Source organism: Felis catus, chromosome B1, assembly GCF_018350175.1.
Source record: "Felis catus isolate Fca126 chromosome B1, F.catus_Fca126_mat1.0, whole genome shotgun sequence".
In the NCBI taxonomy this organism is placed as follows: Eukaryota; Metazoa; Chordata; class Mammalia; order Carnivora; family Felidae; genus Felis; species Felis catus.
The window spans coordinates 119,868,221-119,886,889 of NC_058371.1; the positions used below are offsets into that span (position 1 = coordinate 119,868,221).

The 18,669-nt window shown below is 37.5% G+C and overlaps 1 protein-coding gene across 1 annotated transcript in view; it reads right to left on the reverse strand.

The window, feature by feature from the left end:
- Positions 1-2,176: 2,176 nt before the first annotated feature.
- Positions 2,177-18,669, reverse strand: part of BANK1 (B cell scaffold protein with ankyrin repeats 1) — a 311,535-nt gene continuing 295,042 nt past the window's right edge. The window contains exons 13-18 of the mRNA XM_045056738.1: positions 15,580-15,755; positions 10,868-10,931; positions 5,556-5,585; positions 4,483-4,538; positions 3,186-3,203; positions 2,177-2,913 (exon numbers count right to left, since the gene is read on the reverse strand). Of these exons, the coding sequence (XP_044912673.1) occupies positions 2,737-2,913; positions 3,186-3,203; positions 4,483-4,538; positions 5,556-5,585; positions 10,868-10,931; positions 15,580-15,755 (521 nt within the window). The 3' untranslated portion in view covers positions 2,177-2,736. The remainder of the gene's footprint in view (positions 2,914-3,185; positions 3,204-4,482; positions 4,539-5,555; positions 5,586-10,867; positions 10,932-15,579; positions 15,756-18,669) is intronic.

The following is an 18,669-nucleotide window of genomic DNA, read 5'->3' on the forward strand; positions in this document are numbered from 1 at the left end:
CAAATTGTTAAACTCAGACCCCATAGCATTATAGGAAACAAGAAGGAATTCAGATGAGCAAATACTTAGTGTACAAATAGGATATAATAATGACTCAAATTACAAGGTTTATACTTACTAGAACAATGCCGAGAATAGTCTCATTTTCTAAAAATTGGAGTCTCTATTATTTAATTGAATGTTTGATTTATGAAATTATATTAGAGTCATCCATTCTTTAGAGTATTTAATTATCCATTTAAGCTTAAGGCATATGCACTTCAAAACAAAGACATTCATTTGTACTATCGTAGGGGCTTCTAATTTCAGAATTTTCAGAAAATTCTGTATAAAGCTAAATTTTTATTTTAACAACACTCTTTTAAGTGTTAATCCTATTTTACTGTCTAGTCTAGATCAGGGATCCTCAACCTTGGTGCTACTGATATTTTGGACTGGATATTCTTTGCCTCGGGTATTATAGGATGTTAATTAGCATCACTTGTCTCTATACACCAGAGGCCAGAAGCACCTTCTCCATAGCCATGACAATAAAAAATGCTGCCAGATTTGCCAAAAGTCTGGGGCAAGGGAAGCAAAATTGCCCAGTTAAGAACCATTGGTCTACATGCTTCCTCTTTGTTATCCTAGAGAATTGACTAGGTAGAAAATAAGGGAATTAATATTAAACATAAAACTCTGATTATATTCAGTGCCAGTTCAAATTTCTTTAGAAGACAGAGTTCTGGTAAATTTAAGAACCTGAGGAAGGGGCTGGGTTTTGGCAAAAGTTAGGAGTAATGGCTTGGAAACCAACCCGATGTAAGAAAGGGATGATGGGAAAGATAAGGTATATTAGCTACTGGCTGCTCAGGCTTCCAGAATCAGCACACAATCTTCAAAAGATCTCTCCTGTAGGTCTTCCCCTTCTAGCAGTGGTCAGGGCTCTCTGAGAAATGCCCCCAAATCTCCAAGGAAAGTTCACATCTTCCTAGTCTATTCCCCTGCTCCTTTGTCTTGTCCTCTGATCTCTTCTATCATGAATGCAAAGCTTCTATTGTGCGGCTCATAGTGAATGGACACTATTCTACATATCAGGGATGGAGTCCAGAGATGAAAAAACACTGCCTCCATGGGGCATTTTCGGTTGGGGTCTTTCCTAAATTTGGATTAGTTTCCTCCACTCTTGTATTCTACTTTTCATCTCTTTCTCCATTGCGACAGGTAATGATATGGATTCCTCCAGATCCCCCAACTCCAACCTTCTCTAACCATCTTCCAAATCAGTCAAGGATGGGAGGAGCCATGGTAGAGGCAACATGAGGAAGCCCTCAGTTATTTTTAGGGTTCTATTTTCCATGTCTGTTTGTGATGACGAAGTGGTAACATTTCAAGGGCAGAGTTTCTTGGGAAAAAGGCTATTAAGGGGGCTTTTTGCATGGTTTTATTCTAAGTTAGTCCAGTTCATAAGAGTAGTATTTGGAGGCCCTGATTTTAGATTTCTGTCTATGTTAAAGACCTGAATAATATTCAAGCCTCGTCTTCCTCTTACACCCTTAACTGACTGTCAGGTAAGAGACAATCTAATTGTTTTATAATTAGAAAAGTTGACATTTTACCTGTCACTGGATTTTACATTTTAATAACAATAAAGCCAGTGGTGAAACTATTAGGTATCAGTCACAGGCCTATATAGATGTTCTTACTTTAGAGATAATACGTATATTTGAATTTAGAGATGGGGAAAATTATATAAAAGCAGTCAGTTTTCCTACTGCTTTCCTTAACTCTTTGGGTGGGACAGTCCACACAAGTGGGAGCTCAGTGTGTGGAACGCCATGCCATTTCTTGAAAGCCTGCATGTGAAACTATGGACTAGATTTCAAAATGTCATGATGAAAGCATCTTCTATTAGGGATGAATCAAATGTATGTATTATTTTTTAAACCTTGAGCTTATTTGAGAATGTTAATAGTCATGAGAAACCTGTGATCAATATTCTGCAGAATCATTTAAAATAGATATTCCCATCACTGTTGAGAAGCTAGACAAAATCGCTTGTGTGTTTACTTTATGGGGACTACACAGTGAAATCAAATGAGTTTAAAAATTTTTTTCAGGAGGCTTCCTTCTGAAAACTGGTAAGCAGAAGAATTTAGGGGTTAATTATTATGCATTTATTTTGGAAAGTCAGACACAGTTTTAAACATTCATTTTATTTGCAGGAATCGTGCATGGGAATCACAGAATGGTAACACTGCATTCTATTCTACACTAGTAAGTTGTTTTTAAGAAATAGGTTGCTGAAATTGTAAGCCTTTTAAAGAATGTAGGTTGTGGAAATGTATATTAATTTGAGTTATAGAATGTTAAGAAATAATATTCTCAAGGTTACATGCAAATAGGCACTAAGTAAGAGAAGGTTTCTCAAAACATAGCAATAATAATTAGAGATTTGAATGTCAGAAATTCAGAAAATGGACCAGCAACTTAAAAAGCATATATATCTATAACAAATGTGTATTTTCATGGTCATTCTAAAGACAGTAGGTAAGGAGTAAGGAGTAAACTGTTCAGGTGAGTGCTTCAAACAGGCACAATATCTTTGCTACAGAGAAGTTGTCACCTCTCTGTTTTTGTTTTCCCTTAATTTTCAAAATGGGGAACAGCTGCTTCAGTGGCAAAATGCATTGTAAAATGCAAGAACTGTCAAAGAATGCAATCACTCTATGGCATTCAATTTGAATCCTGATGTACCTATCTGAAGCAGGTTAATGCCAATAAATCGTGGCAATGACAAATTCTGAAATCCAGAGGTTTGCCTCTGCTTTTGTAGTATAGTATTTTCCCTGAAGACAGCAGGCAATCCAAATGCAAGCATGCTTCACCCAGAAAGCACAGTGTCTGCAGATTTTTGGGTTTCATTATAATAACCTGAAAGTGAGATCACAGGAAATGTATTAGTGAATAATGGGTCATCAATTGAAATTGATTAGCTAGCATAAAATCACCCCTATACATAAATCTTTCTAAGGAACAATCACCTTTAGCTTGAAAAATACACATGTTTATCCTTTCAGGAGAAGACAATGAAATATTTAAAGTATTCTGTTTGCTAGACAAATGATTCCTTCAAGTCCCTAATAAGCCTGCCTTAAGCTTTCTGAAAAATATAGCTGAAAAAAAATATATAGCTGATATTTTACCTTCTTTAGTAATCTTTCCTGCAACAGAAACCAAATTCCTTTTCAGCTTGGAGTCGAGTAGGAAGCTAAGAAAAAAAAGACAATAAAAGATACAGAGCTAGCATTTCTCCATTTTAAGGCCAAACAAAGGAACATGATAAAGTCATGGTTGCCTTTCACAGGAAAATAGCTTTATAGAGGCAACTGGGAAAACAGTCCTCTACCTTAAAAGGAAAGAACTGTAAAACTCAACTACAGCAAAGTCCTTGAGTTCAAGTTGTATTTTATTTGGAGGGAGAATAGCCTAAGGGCTAGGAATTTGTATTCATCTCCTCTTACCCCAAATATTGTTCTAAAAAATATGCCATGGTTGCATAGTCCTTCAGATGTTGTAGAAGGATCTTTGTTTGACAGGTATATTTTCATAAACTCAGAGGCCTAGGTAGTATCCCATGATTCTGCTACAGCCCAGTGAGTCTACTGAGTCTGTACCCCGGAGACTCATTAGATGTGCAGCTCACTGGTGGGCCACAGGATGATCCAGAAATGCAAACACTCGATCAGTTCTTAAGGGTAAATGACTTTGGTGATTCCTTATGATTTATTTAAAACATAGGAGAGCTTAAAGGGTTATTGAGATTTGGTCAACTAAAATTGGTTCATTGTGAGAAATGACCAAGGGCTCTAATTCTGGAGTGTAACAAGGACTCCAGCAGCCACATGACCCTGGGTAACAATGAACATTTCCGACATCACGTATGTAGATAGTTAGAAGACACACCTTATTTTTGAAGAAAGATTGGTGGTCAGGATGTTATCATTATTGTCTTGAACTAGTTTTTCAATTGCTGCTCTCTTTGCTTAGCGTTATTTTTAGCAATTCATTTTCAGTTAACTCTACATGTGAAGTGATGCATATTTACAGGAATGATGTTTTGGGTTTACATTTTTTCCTACAGCTAGACTTTAAGGACTGTATACATTGTGGTTCAAATAGACTTACCATATTACTATTGCTAAAAAAGATGTATCCATGATTCCTCTAAGATTTATTTGGTCTGTACATGTTGAATTCGGCCATACTTTGGCCTTGGTGCCTTTTTCCTTTGAGTTCCTTCTTTGCTTTTTTCTAAATAGTTAATTCTTTTAAATTACTGTTCATACAGTAATTTGCACACAAACGCTTATGTAACCTATTTTGTTCATATTGGTTGAAACGTTTCAAAGCATAGTCAGGATAGAAGGCTCATATTCTTTCTCAACAGAGAAGTTATTTTTTTTTTTGCATTTTATAGAAATTAACATAAATACAACCTACCTTATTGCGGAAGGGTGTGTTATATAACATATTTTCATTGCGGGCACTCTCGTTACCTAGAAATATAAACTCTGTTACTATTTCTTCAGCTGTTCACATATTTAATGATTCATTTATTCGGTACTTTAAAAAAATAATATGTGCTGTGAGTAGCATATATTGGGTAAGGAGAAGCTACTGAAGAGATAAAAAGGGAATACTGAAAAGGCACCCTTGGCAAGGATGCTATTAATTTCTCCTGCCCAGATAGTTGACTACAGGACACAGAGAGGAGTTGCTTCAGCTCAGAAACAATCCAACACCTTTGAATAACAACCCTCACTAAATGTTGCCTTCTTCTTTTTTGTTTTTCTCCATTGACCACGATCAGTCTATCACAAGGTATGCCATCTTATGAAAACTTGTTCCTACTACTCCCCATTGGCCACAGCTCCTCCTGCCTTTACCACAGGCTTTCCAGTTTCCACCCATCAGCCACGTGGCTCAGTTCTATTGCTCTTCTCCATTCCCACAGTCACTGCTCTGGTTCAGAATGTAGACAATTGCTTCTAGATTAGTCAGAGCTCCCCAGTTGGCCTCTGGCTCTTCTTGATCTTGCCAACCTTCTGCATACATTCCTACTTACCACACTGATGTGAATCACCCTTTGAAGTGTTACTCCAATTCCATTTACTCTGTCAATAACTCCCGCTTATCAAGCATCAGCTCCCATTTGCACATATTATCATCTGCCTTTATAGAAACTCCCCATGGCAGATTTCTTACATGGGGAAACTGAGGCCTAAAGAGCTTAAGTGATTTCCCAAAGGCCATAACGGTAAGTTGTGAAGGGCCAGGTCAATCAGAGTTCAAAGCACATGCTTCTTGTATTGTCTAACAATGCCTCTACATTGCTCTTCTAGAATCACCTCAAATTTATTTTGGATGTCAAGTGGTTTTGTATATACATATAAAATCTATATGAGTTTTTGCACCGGCCTGCCTAATTATTTTAGGTTTACATTAACACTGAAACTGATTTACCATGTGCTTTTTTGTAGTCTGAAATTCTTCAGTAAATGCCAAAAACTTACCATTTGGATGGTGCACAATGGTGAGTTTATCTAGAAGACAGAAAAAGCACATTCTACTGAGTTTTGCTCAATATTTATCTTAAACTTTCTTCTTTCTATTGTTTGACAACTTCTTGTCTTTGAGATAACTATGAAATCTCACAGTTTGATTAAACAAATACTGATCTCCAACTACAAAGTGTGAAACCACGTCTCTGACTACGTTTGTCTATTTTCCTTTTGATGTCTGGTATTATGATTTTAGGTATGTTAGACACTTAATAAAAGTGTTGCTACTATGCTTTGATAGTTTTTTTGCCTGAGCTACTCCACTCTTTTTTCAGATTAACAATATTCAGTATATATAGTACAAATTACTTTTTTTGATGACTTTTGACAAATCTATACACCCATGTACCCATCACCTGGTTAGGATAGAGAACATTTCATCTCTACAGAAAATCCCCTTGTGCCTCCAACATCAATCCTCATCCCACCATTATCTCTAGTGACCCTGATATGATTTCTATTGATATAGATTAGTTTTATCTATAATTTCAGATTAATGGAAACTTATACAATGTATTCGTTTGTGTTTCATTATCTTTCATTTAGCATAGCATCCGTGCGATTCATTCATGATGTTGTATGTAATACTAGGTATTTCTTTCTATTGTTGACTAATATTCCACTGTATGAATATACTAGAGTATAATTATGTCTTCTTCCCTCAGACATTAGGATTGTTTATGATTTAGCTATTATAAACTGCTATAAATTTTGTGAATAAGTCTGGATACATGTAATGTTTTCATTTTTTTTTTTTTTGGAAAAATACCTAAGAGTGGCTTGTCTAGGCCATAAGGTAGGTGCACATTTAACTGTTCCAAAGTCATCACACCACATTCTACTTCCATTAACAATGTATGAAATGCATATCCAGTTTTGCCATGTCCTAATCACTTTATTGTAACAATATCTAAAAATTCCAGCCATTCTACTTGTTGTGTATTGATATTTAGTTTAATTTGCATTTTCCTAACTAATGGTGTTGAGCATATTTTCACATGTTTACCGGCCATTTGCTTTTGTAAACTAGGATCTAGATGCTACAGGTGCTCATTGGTGCTGGGCTGTCATTGCTTCTAGGCCTTTTCAGCAGATAGGGCTAAAGAAATGTATATGTTCATATATACAACCATATTTCTATATCTATTTGTAATATATCTATTCGTAGCCAGGAGTTATTTTTACCTCCAATTCCAATTTAGAAGCATAGAATTCATTCCAACCTTCTTTTTTTCTTTAGTAGTTACCCCTTTCTTTGATAATAGGAAACCTGATTCTTACTATCCATAGTACATTTATTTACTCAGTCTTAGAATATACAACTGGCAGTTTTGAAATTGCTACCCTATACTCCTATAGAGAAATAAGCCTAGTTACTAGAGTACAGAATACATTTTTATGTATTGATTTTTTTCTTTTATTTTTATCCTTGGAATATACTATTTTCTATATTTATGTTAGTTTTTCTTCTGTCTCCTTTCAGTGTGGATGTTTTTTTTATTTGGAATATGTGTAGGTTCATTTTCTTCTGCTCTTATTCCATTTTGCCCCCTTTCCAGACTCATTTTTGTTGAATATGTAAAATATTAACAAAGTTCTCAAAGTACGTTCTGAAAGATATGTTCAGAGAAGTGTAATTCTTTTTAGTTTTGTAAGTGTTGTTTTTTAATTAATTTGTTCTTTTTGCCTAAGTTGTTAAATGTATTGGCATTTAAAAAGTTAATTAGGGGCGCCTGGGTGGCTTGGTCGGTTAAGCGTCCGACTTCGGCTCAGGTCATGATCTCACGGTCCGTGAGTTCGAGCCCTGCGTCGAGCTCTGTGCTGACCGCTCAGAGCCTGGAGCCTGTTTCAGATTCTGTGTCTCCCTCTCTCTCTGCCCCTCCCCTGTTCATGCTCTGTCTCTCTCTGTCTCAAAAATAAATAAACGTTAAAAAAAATTAAAACAATTAAAAAAATAAAAAGTTAATTATATTTCATTAGTATCTTTTTAATGTCTGTAGGATCTGTTGTGATAGCCTCATTTCACTTTCCCAGTATGGTTACTCTCGCTTTCCCTTTTTTCCAGTTCATTTTTGTCACAGTTTTATCAATTTTAGTTATGTTTTCAAATAACTAATTTTTGGTTTTGTTAATTTTTTTCTATCGTTCAACTCCTTCATTTTTTATTGATTTTTGATCTGAGCTTTACAGTTTTTCCTCTTACCTCTGCTTTGCACTTTCCAGTTTCCTGAAGTGGAAACCCATGTCACTGATCTTCAGCTTTTCTTCTTTTCTACTGCTATATTTATAGCCATAAAATTACCTCTAAGTACTATTTTAGCTACATTCCACACATTTTGATATGTTGTATTTTCATAATTCATTCAGGTTGAAATATTTTCTTGTGATTTCTTATTTGACCTATGGGTTATTTTGAAATGTACTTAATTCCTAACTATTTTGAGAGGTATTTTTAATTTCTTAAATTCTAATTTCTTTTTGTTGTAGTAAGAGAATATAAGATTTCAAAAGACTGAAATTGTTCAGAGAACATACTCTGAAGATTTCAGATGTTTTGAAACTTATTGAAACTTTTAAAATAGCCCAACATATGTTCTATTTTGGTATACCTTCCATGTACACCTTAAACAAACATGTACTCTAATTTTTTTCCACGTCATGCCCTGTAAATGTCAATAGATTCCCTATTTATTCACTCCTTAACAACATTTTTTTTTATTAATTTAACTATGTTTATAAGAGTTGCTTCGAAGTCTTTGTTTGTTAAGATCAACAATAGGACCATTTCAGTTTTTATTGAGAGCTTTCTTTTTCTATGAATAACATTTTCTTAATCTTTGTATGTCTTCCATTTTTTTTAAGGAAAAGTATTTTTAGGAAACACTGAATACTGGAAATTATAGACAATCAGCTGTATATTCTGGATTCTGTAATATTCCTTTAATAAGTAAAAAGTGTAAGTTCTTATTTTAGCAGGCAGTTTGATTATTGGTATGAACTTGTATGGGCCTGGTTTTATGCTGTTTTCAGTGTTGTCCTATAGAGAGCCCAAGGTGTTTTCTAAAGCCTGCAGTGGGCCTGAGCCTACAAACTACCTTCCATGTGTATCTTGTAGGGGTTTGGTTTTAGGTTTGTTAGTGCAGGTCTAGAGGAGATCTCACTCTAACTCATGGTCTTTAACCATTATATCTCTTGGATGTCACAGCAGGATACCAGGTGTTTTAACAAAGTTGTTAGGAAGATTTTTCCACTCTGGCAGGGCAAAGTCTCCAACATCCCCAGTCTGGCTTTTCCCTGGTTCTGCTCAAACTCTAGTGTCTCTGTTCTGCTTTCAGTGTCCAGAAGCTGTTATCTTGTATGCATGAGTGGTCTTGCTCATCTCTTGGCTGCAGACTTGTGGAGTCCCTCACTGCCTCTGAAGCTACTTCTCTACAGAGTTACCTCCTCTTCAGTGACCCACACAGACATTCCAGAAGCTTTGGTTGCCCTGGATTCTGCTCATGTCTCCGCATTTCAACAGGATTGCCTTGCTTTGTACGACCGCATAAATTTTGTCACTAGAATTACAGTCTTAGACTGCTAACTGCCTACTCCCTGAAATCAACTGCCTCATATTTTTGCCTAGCATTAGTGCTGTGTACGGTGGGAGGGTTTGTCTGGTACTACTTATCCCATTTTGGTTAGAAGGGGAACTAGCTGATTCCTAATTAAGACACCAGTGTTTAAAAGCATTGACTTTGGATTAAAAAAGAATTAGGCTGTAGTTTCTAATCTGTGCATTTTGGGGCTTTTTAGTCTTTCTTTCTTTCTTTCTTTCTTTCTTTCTTTCTTTCTTTCTTTCTTTCTTTTTTCAGAGAGGGCACAAGTGAGTGAGAGGCAGAGAGAGAGAATCCTAGGAGGGAGAGAGGGAATGAGAGAGGGAGGGAGAGAGAGAGAGAGAGAAAGAGAGAGAGAGAGAGAGAGAAAGTGGGGCTTGTGTTCTCCCAAAGCATTGCTGGTGCTCACCTGATGTAGGACTCGAACTCATGAACTGTGAGATCATGACCTGATTTGAAGTCAGATGCTTAATGACTGAGCCACCCAGGCACCCTGGGCTTCTTAGTTTCTTACAGTCTCAGTTTCCCTATTTATAAATTGGTAATAATGTCTACCTCAAAGGGTTATTATAAGAAATTAAAAAGATAATACTCAATGTATGGTAGATAGTCAAATATTAGCTGCTGCTACTACTACTTAATATTCCTTAGTCAAAGTATGTATACATATTTTTTACTATATAATTTTTTACATTGTTAAAATTTTAACCTTTTTCCACATTACAACAGAGATCTGTAGATCTCAGTTATCTGTAAATTAGCCCTGTGTTTATGAGCTTAATTATTTTAGAACGTGTATTTCTGTTTTTAGAAACCATTTATAAGATAGCTTAAAGAATTTTCTAGGGAAGAGTAGAAAACAATTTAATAATATGAAAATAATTTTTTTCTGGTAAGTTTCAACATGAAGCACTAGCTAAAATCTACGCAATCTTATTGAAAATGGAAAAGATGGAAATTTCAAGCTTTGCTAGTGGTTGTTAGTTTTTAATTATCTGTGCAGGGGTAAGGACTTGGGGAAGGAGTGGTCTGCTAGTGACAACATAATTTATTTTCAATTTTGGAATGTGATATTTATCTTTGGAGAAGATTTACCATCTTAATAATGTTTGGTTTGTGTTAGCATTAAAATGAGTGTTTTTTCCCCTCCAGTGAGAGTGACTGTAAATTATTAGCAGGGGGAATCTGCATTGCCAAGAAGCATGCTAGCTGCAGGGGAAAGCAACCTGAGATTTACAATTTAAAATGATCCACATGTGCACAATTGTGTGAACTGACTATATTGAGAATGTTCAACCGTATTAAAAAAGTATGACTCCTTAATAATTCAGTAATCTGTATAATGGTGTGTGTGTGTGTGTGTGTGTGTGTGTGTATGTAAACTGGAATGGAATTATTTGCAATTTTCATAGAAATCAAAGGAAAGAACGTAGCATTTATGGAAGGTTCATTCTGGGTCAATGAAGGTGAAAAATGTTCTATATGTTAACTTACACAACCCCTTCCAGATATATCTATCATCACTCCTGTTTTGCAGACAGGAACCTGAGTACCAGGCATTAAGACGCTGTCCAGTCCTGCAGCTGGGAAGTGATGGCGTGCAGATTTGACTTCAGGCCTGGTTGACTCCACTCTATCATTTTTGAATAACAGACAAAGCTTACTTACCAGAGACGTTTTCTTCTTCTGGCCTTTTCCCAATGATGCAATCTCGTAGCTGGCGTAGTTTTTCCTTGATGAGGGAATGACCAGAAAATAGAAGTGAAGAGTCACAAGTTTGTCATAGATGAAGATGAAAAACATCAACTACCGTTACCAGAACCATCATGAGTATGTTGCACTAATTTGGTACTCACAGCATCCCGATCAGCCATCTTGGATACTTTAAATGCGTTATGTTACTTAATTTTCACAACTTCATGAAGTATATATGCCATCATCTCAGTTTACATAAATAGAAGCTGAGATTCGGAGAGGTTAAGTAACTTTTCCAAATCACAGAGTTGTTAAGTGGTAGAGTCAGTCCCGGGACCCAAAGCCCAATTCTCATGGGAGCCGTTTTCCCAATCTAACACCAGAGGGCGCTACATTGGCTATGCTGTGTGCTTAATGACACAAGGTGATTTGCTACTGCCTGAGCCCACCTCTAGCCTCTGTGGGGCACAACCTTTCTTACATATTTCTCTTAAGGACCAGGCACTTGGAAGCAAATGAGACATAACTGGATTCCCCTTCTTAGCTCGTCTGTGATCTTCCCTTGCTTTCCAAAACATTCTAGGTTGAACATTTATTATCATTTTATCTAAAATGTAAAACAACATTAAAAAAAATCTTTTAGAAGAGAATCTAAGAATAGCCCTTTCTCCTAAGGGTTTCCTTTGAAACCTAGAAACCATGCTTCCTAAAAAGAGAGTTATTTTCATTGCCTTAAAGATCTTCTTCTATGAGTGGAGTAAATATTCTTCTTTAGGCATTCACTGGTTGTAACAGGAGTGAGGAGAGTAAAAGGCAGTTTTAACCTTCTCACCCAGCTCACCTTCAACTCCAGGGGTTCTACATGGGTCTTAATTATTCTAGAAACTCTTCTATTATTAACTCTATGGTTATGCCACTTTTCCTCTTATTTTCTTAGGATAATACCTCTATCAATAATAATGACATAACATTACAGTTACCCCTGACAGATTTATGTTCAGCGTACAAATGAATGTTTTTGCAAGCTACAGGAGTAATATTTAGTAGTGTGTGAAGGGGCACCTGGGTGGCTTAGTCGGTTGAGCATCTGACTTCAGTTCAGGTCGTGATCTCGAGGTTTGTGATTTCAAGCCCCACTGGGCTTGCTGCTGTCAGCGCAGAGCCCACTTTGGATCCCTACCCCCGCTTGCACTCTCCCAAAAATAAATAATTTTTTTTAAAGAAAAGTGTGTGAAAATGAGTGTGTACGTATATTGGGAAAATGAGAACACCTATTTTTCTGTTATTCCGACTGTTGTCCAGCCCCTTATGTTAAGGACTAAGAAAACATAGGGAACAAAACTCCTTGCAATTGGTCTTGGCAATAGTTTTTTGGATATGACACCCCAAAACACAAGCAAAAGAAGCAAAATTAGGCAAGTAGGACTACATCAACCTGAAAAGTGTCTACAGAGCAAAAGAAATGATCAAGAAAATGAAAAGGCTACCTACAGAATGGGAGAAAATATTTGAAATCATATATCTGATAAGGGGTTAATATCCAAAATACATTAAGAATTCAAATAACTCAATAGAGAGGCGCCTGTGTGACTCAGGCTGTTAAGTGTCTGACTTCGGCTCAGGTCACGGTCTTAACGGTCCATGGGTTTGAGCCCCGTGTGGCGGGCTCTGTGCTGATAGCTTGGAGGCAAGAGCCCGCTTTGGATTCTGTGCCTCCTGTCTCTGTCCCTCCCCTGCTCCTTCTCTGTCTCTGTCTCTCAAAAATAAAAAAAAATGTTAAAAATTAAAAAAAAATACCCCCCCACCCCAAATAACTTAGTAGCGAAAATCAAATAATCTAGTTAACAAATGGCCAGAGGAAAAAAATGAGCAGAGGGACTAAATAAAGCATTTTTCAAAAATGACATACAAATGGTCAACAGGTATATGAGAAGGTGCTCAATATCACTAATCAATAGGAAAATGCAAATGAAAACCACATTGAGGTATCATCACCTGACACCTGTTAGAATGGTTATCATCAAAAAGACAAGCGATAACAAGTGTTGGCAGGATGTGGAGAAAAGGGAAACCTTGTTCGTTGTTGGTGGGAATGTAAATTGGTGCAGCCACTATGGAAAACAGTATGTAGGTTTCTTAAAAAATTAAAAATAGAGCTACATATGATCCAGTAATTCTGCTCTTCGGTGTATATCTGAAGAAAATGAAAATAGGATATTGAAGACATAACTGCACCCTCATGTTCACTGCAGGATTATTCGCAGTAGCCAAGATACAGAAACAACCTAAACTTCTGTCAATGGATGAATGGACAAAGAAGATGTGATTACATACATAAGCCATGGAAAAGAAGGAAATTCTGCAATTTGCAACATGAATAGACCCTGAGCGCATTATGCTAGGTAAAAAAAGTCCGAGAGAGAAAGAAAAACATGGTATGATACTGTTTATATGCAGAAGCTAAAAAAGCTTCACTCAGTGAGTAAAGTGGTGGTTACCAGTGACCCGGAAGTGGAGGGAAAGAGGTTGATTAAAGGGTAGATACTTCCAGTTGTAAGATAAATACGTTCTGACGATTCAATGCACAACACAGTGATTATACTAAACAATACTGTATTATGTACTTGAAGTTGATAAGAGGGTAGATATTCAATGTTCTCACCCAAAAGAAGAAATGATAATTTTTTGATATGATGGAGATGTTAGGTAACACTCCGGTGGTAATCATTTTGCAATATGTAAGTGTGTGAAATCGACAAGGCGGTACACCTTAAGTTTATCCAATGATATCTCATTAAAGCTGGAAACATAAAAAAAAGAAAAGGACTGATTCACTAAACAGTATTCAGTCAAAGTTACTGAACTTTTGGCTTTTATGGAAAGCAGGCTGAGTGCCTGTTCCTTGGCTTTACAGGTTAAATTTTGTTTTGTTTTGCGTAAACAGTAACTATATTCATTATCCCATTCTCCCTATATATTGGATAAGTCAGATCAGTCTAAAAGTAGTTAACAGACCGCCTTAACTTCTTTCTAAAAGAATATTAAATATAAACACACACACAAATTAAAGACAACCAAGCCTTTCATAAAACAACTAGTGAGATAATTTTCAAGAAGGTATTTCAGTTGGATTCCTCTAAATTGTAAGCTTTATTATGATCTGAGGAGGGTGAAGTACAACGGGCTTATTTTCAGCAGAACTTGCAAGCTAACATGGCTAGGAGAGTGGGTGTGTAGGTTGGCACTAAGGCACATTTTATCTGTTTCAGGCTAAGAGAGCTGTTTGACGGCGATGGCATTGGCCCAGACTGAGAAGCAGCACTGTCACTCTGATCATGAACTAAGATCAGTTGCAGAACTGCACAATCAGCATGTTTTCGCATCTGTTTGGCGAAACAGGCCCAGGTGCAGCCACCACCCACACAACCAGAGCTGCCCTTCGAGATCGGTGGCTTCTGAGAAGTGATCTCAGATGAGCTGGGAAAGTCCCTTGCCTAAACTACCTTCTGCCTAGATGCCACATTTGTTTGGAGTTTCATCATTGGGATTCATTTTGCTGTTCTTTAAAAATGTTTTCCTACGCATTGTTTTTCAACAAAAATGATCCCTTGGGAAAGGTGGCATATTAAGCTATTAATGATTGTTTGTACTTCGGCCTAAACTAGCTAATTAAATGTGTTTTATCAAACAGTTCCTGAGAACTGGTTTCTATGGCACTGGGGTTTTCTGTGATGAGAAGGAAAAACTGTTGGGACTATTTAGGGAGTATGAAAGCCTGTGGGATAAAACAGAATACAGTCCTCATACCCCTCACCGAGGAATGTCATGGGATGTATATGGTATATTTTGTTTTCAGTCTCATCTCAGAACCACCTACTCTAAAACCCTCTCAAGATATACATTCTATTTATAGAAGACAAGCTTATCTGAAGTTAATATGCTTGGCAGCATATCTCTATAAATCCTGACTTTATATGGGCTTTTCCCCCCCAAAGGTTAAGGGGAAGAGGAGAGAAAACTTGTTGTATTTTGTTGAGGAATATTGCCTGACATGATTTAAATCATTTTCTTCTTCCCTTTAAGTCTGGTCCACATAACACACTCTTCAGAATGTTGAGCACGTGTTAATGTAAAGATGCTTCACCTTAATATCAGCAACGAGATTCATAAAATATTCACTATACTAAGAACAGCCTAATAAAGTGATTAGGTGTTAGCTCTGATATAGTGGGTCCCAGCATTGAGTTCACCAATGGTTTGTAAAAATGGAATCTGGATGTTTGCAGCCATTTATTATTTTTTTTAAATATTTTTTTCAACGTTTATTTATTTTTGGGACAGAGAGAGACAGAGCATGAACGGGGGAGGGGCAGAGAGAGAGAGGGAGACACAGAATTGGATACAGGCTCCAGGCTCTGAGCCATCATCAGCCCAGAGCCCGACGTGGGGCTCGAACTCCCGGACCGCAAGATCGTGACCTGGCTGAAGTCAGACGCTTAACCGACTGCGCCACCCAGGCGCCCCTGTTTGCAGCCATTTAATTGGTAGTTTGAAAACATTTTTTTTTTGTGGGTAGTTAAAATCAAACAAATAGTTACCTGTGTTTCTTGTAAAAAGACTATGCATTTACAGACAGGAGCTGCCAGTCAGGTGAATGTTCCAGAAAGGATTGGGGTCATTATTACCTGCTGAATCATTTCCAGTTCAGTCTTTCCCATCTGCCAATGCTTAAATTTCTCTAGGGCTTCATCCACAGATAGTTTCCCATTCTTGACTTTCTCTTGAAGAAGGATGAGCTCTTCCTGCCCAGCAGCAAGGCAGTTCACAGTGGAAAAGGCCTGACTCTCCAGCCGAGCTCTGTCTACAATATGAGGGGAAGATGTTTTAACAAGAAGATTATATATGTCAATTGGGGGGGAAAAACACTCTAAAAACAAATCAGTTGAGTTTCTTATTCCTGCCAGTCTACAAGCAGTCACTGAATAAATCAGTACAAAATTTTGAATGCATTTCGAAGCATGTTGTGTCTGTTACCTAGGGTTATGGTAAAAAGAATGCGTGTCATCACTAGGAAACAGAAAAAGGGACAGGTAGAGAAAGAACAGTAGCAGAGTTCTGCATTTTACTAGCTGTGGGCAGTACCAATTTCACTTTCTTTTTGTGAGGATTATTTTTTTAAGGTTATTTATTTATTTTGAGAAAGAGAGAGAGTGGGGGAGGGGAAGACAGAGAAAGGGAGGGAAAGAGAGAATCCCAATCAGGCTCTGTGCTGTCAGCACAGAGCCTGACATGGATCAGGCTCTGTGCTGTCAGCACAGAGCCTGACATGGGGCTTGAACTCACAAACAGTGAGATCATGACCTGAGCCGGAATCAGGAGTCAGATGCTTAACTGACTGAGCTGCCCAGACACCCTAGTGAGGATTATTTTTAATAATGTGCACAAAGTTCTTAGCATAGTGCCTGTCAAATGGTAAGTTAAATAAATATTAGCATTATTATCAATAATAAATATTTGTGGAATAAATGTGGAATAAACATAATCTCTAGCTTTTGGAAAAGAGATCTCAACCAGCATCCAAGTGTTACAAAGTTTTAGGAGGATTTGTAACTTTATTCCTGAAAGATTTAAAATAGGCAATTGCCGCTCATTTTGTAATGAACTGCTTTCTTTCCAAAAGAGTTTATTTTGCTCAGAACAATCAGAACATTGGGTGGTCCAACTTTCCATGTGTGGCTGCTAATGCCACACCATACATCAGCCTGAGCCACAGACCATGGGTGAAGTCAGTGCTTTATTTGTCCCACATGATGTTTAAAGACATAAGAGAAGCTACATGCCTTTAAGGATGGTATGTGCTCTCCAGACTATCCCAATCCTTATCCCTCTTTATGGTCACTGGGTGGCATCACACTTGTGTTATCCGCATGTTTGCAGAACTTAGTTGAGCTTGTACCTTCTTATTTATACATTTCTAATAAGTCCGACCTATTTCTTGTATTGTCTCAAGAAGGACCGGGTAACTCCTTAGCAGTTTATGTCTCATGCACTATCAAATCGAAATATGTTCACAGAGCCTAGGAGAGAATAGACAATCTAGCTGTGTACTGGTGAACTGTCCCTGAAGAATCACTCATTCCCCGGAGCCCATCTTCAAGAAAGAAATAGGTTAACTAGTCTGTCACTAGACCAGACAGACAAGGACTTAGAAATGGAAGGGCATTCAAATCCTATAGTACTAAGGATTTGGTGATAGTGTTTGGATTGGTTAGTCTGGAAAACAGACTTTTCAAGTACTTGAGAGCAGGTTTTAAGTATTTCAAGGGGACTTGAACCTTGGGGTTGTCCTGGAATGACCTTTAGTAGCATCCTCAGTTTTGAGAAGGATTCTAGCAGGAAATCTTGAAATGGGGACACAGAGACGGTTCCTTTCTGAAAAGATTCGCATACACATAAAACTGCTCCACGGACAATCATTTTGATTCCTAGGGGGGCTTTCTTGGCTGTCTTTTCTTTCAGAAGTCCTCTTCCCCCAGAACTAACAAGATGTCAACAGATTCTACACTCTAACTCTTTTCCTTCAGGGATGACAGAGCATGAAATCCCAGGAGAATTGGAGAAGCACAAGTCAGCCAGAGGGCTCACTGGTTCAGTAGCCAAAAGCACAGACAACAATTGAGATCTTGCTTCTCATACCATTTGCTTTTGATAGGCCTCTGCAATCCACTCCAATTCATAAGGTACAGTTTGCAAACGAATTCTATGTGCCATTCCTGCCAGAGTACGGAGGTTTAGAACCATCATTTAATAGCTAAGACATTTAACTAGCACCTCACTTCTGTCATCCCTTTGACTAAGTGTGAATGCATTTTTATCTCAAGTAACCCATGCAGCTGGATTTTCTCTTTTGTTGAAGTTATCTCAAGGAAAGTCTTCCTGGAAAACTGTATCCGCTTGTTTTGCTATATGTGCAGGTATAGCTACATTCAAAAACTACTGAATCGTCTTAACAATATTCATTTCAGGGGCGCCTGGGTGGCTCAGTTGGTTAAGCGTCCGACTTGGGTTCAGGTCATGATCTCGCGGTTTGTGTGTTCCAGCCCCACGTCGGGCTCTGTGCTGACAGCTTGGAGCCTGGAGCCTGCTTCAGATTCTGTGTCTCCCTCTCTCTCTGCCCCTCCCCTACTTGTGCTCTGTCTCTATCAAAAATAAATAAAAAATAAACAACAACAACAAACAATATTCATTTCAGTTACCCTTCACCTTTCAAATTTTGACTACTAAAAAATAAGTAAGATGACTTTTGGGGGGCAGAGTTCAGTCTTGTGTGGTTGTGCAGAGAGAACAAAACAATGAAAGTTAAGAGTATCAGTTCTAGACAGATGAAGTTCTGGAAGTGAGCTGTTTATAATTAGACCAAGTTTACATACTTCAGCTTTTACTTACTACCCTCCCCCTTCCTAGCCCTCATCCCCCCCCCGCCATTAGCTATGACAAGTTGCAAAACAAAATGATTTAGGCACTTAAATCATCTTTCTTCCCAAGGGAAGACTAGTTAAACCAAAGCGTGCAACCTGTAATTTTTAGTAGGGTGTGCAAAATTGCTTTAATGCACTTAGATCACTGTTTTATGGGGGATGGAAGGTTTTTTCTTTCCTCCTCCATTTTATATTTATTATTAGTTTATCTTCAGAAAAGTTAGTATGAGGTTAATGTAATTTTTGTTGAAACGTGTTTGCCAGATTGCTAACTGTACATATTGCAGACTTTTGGTC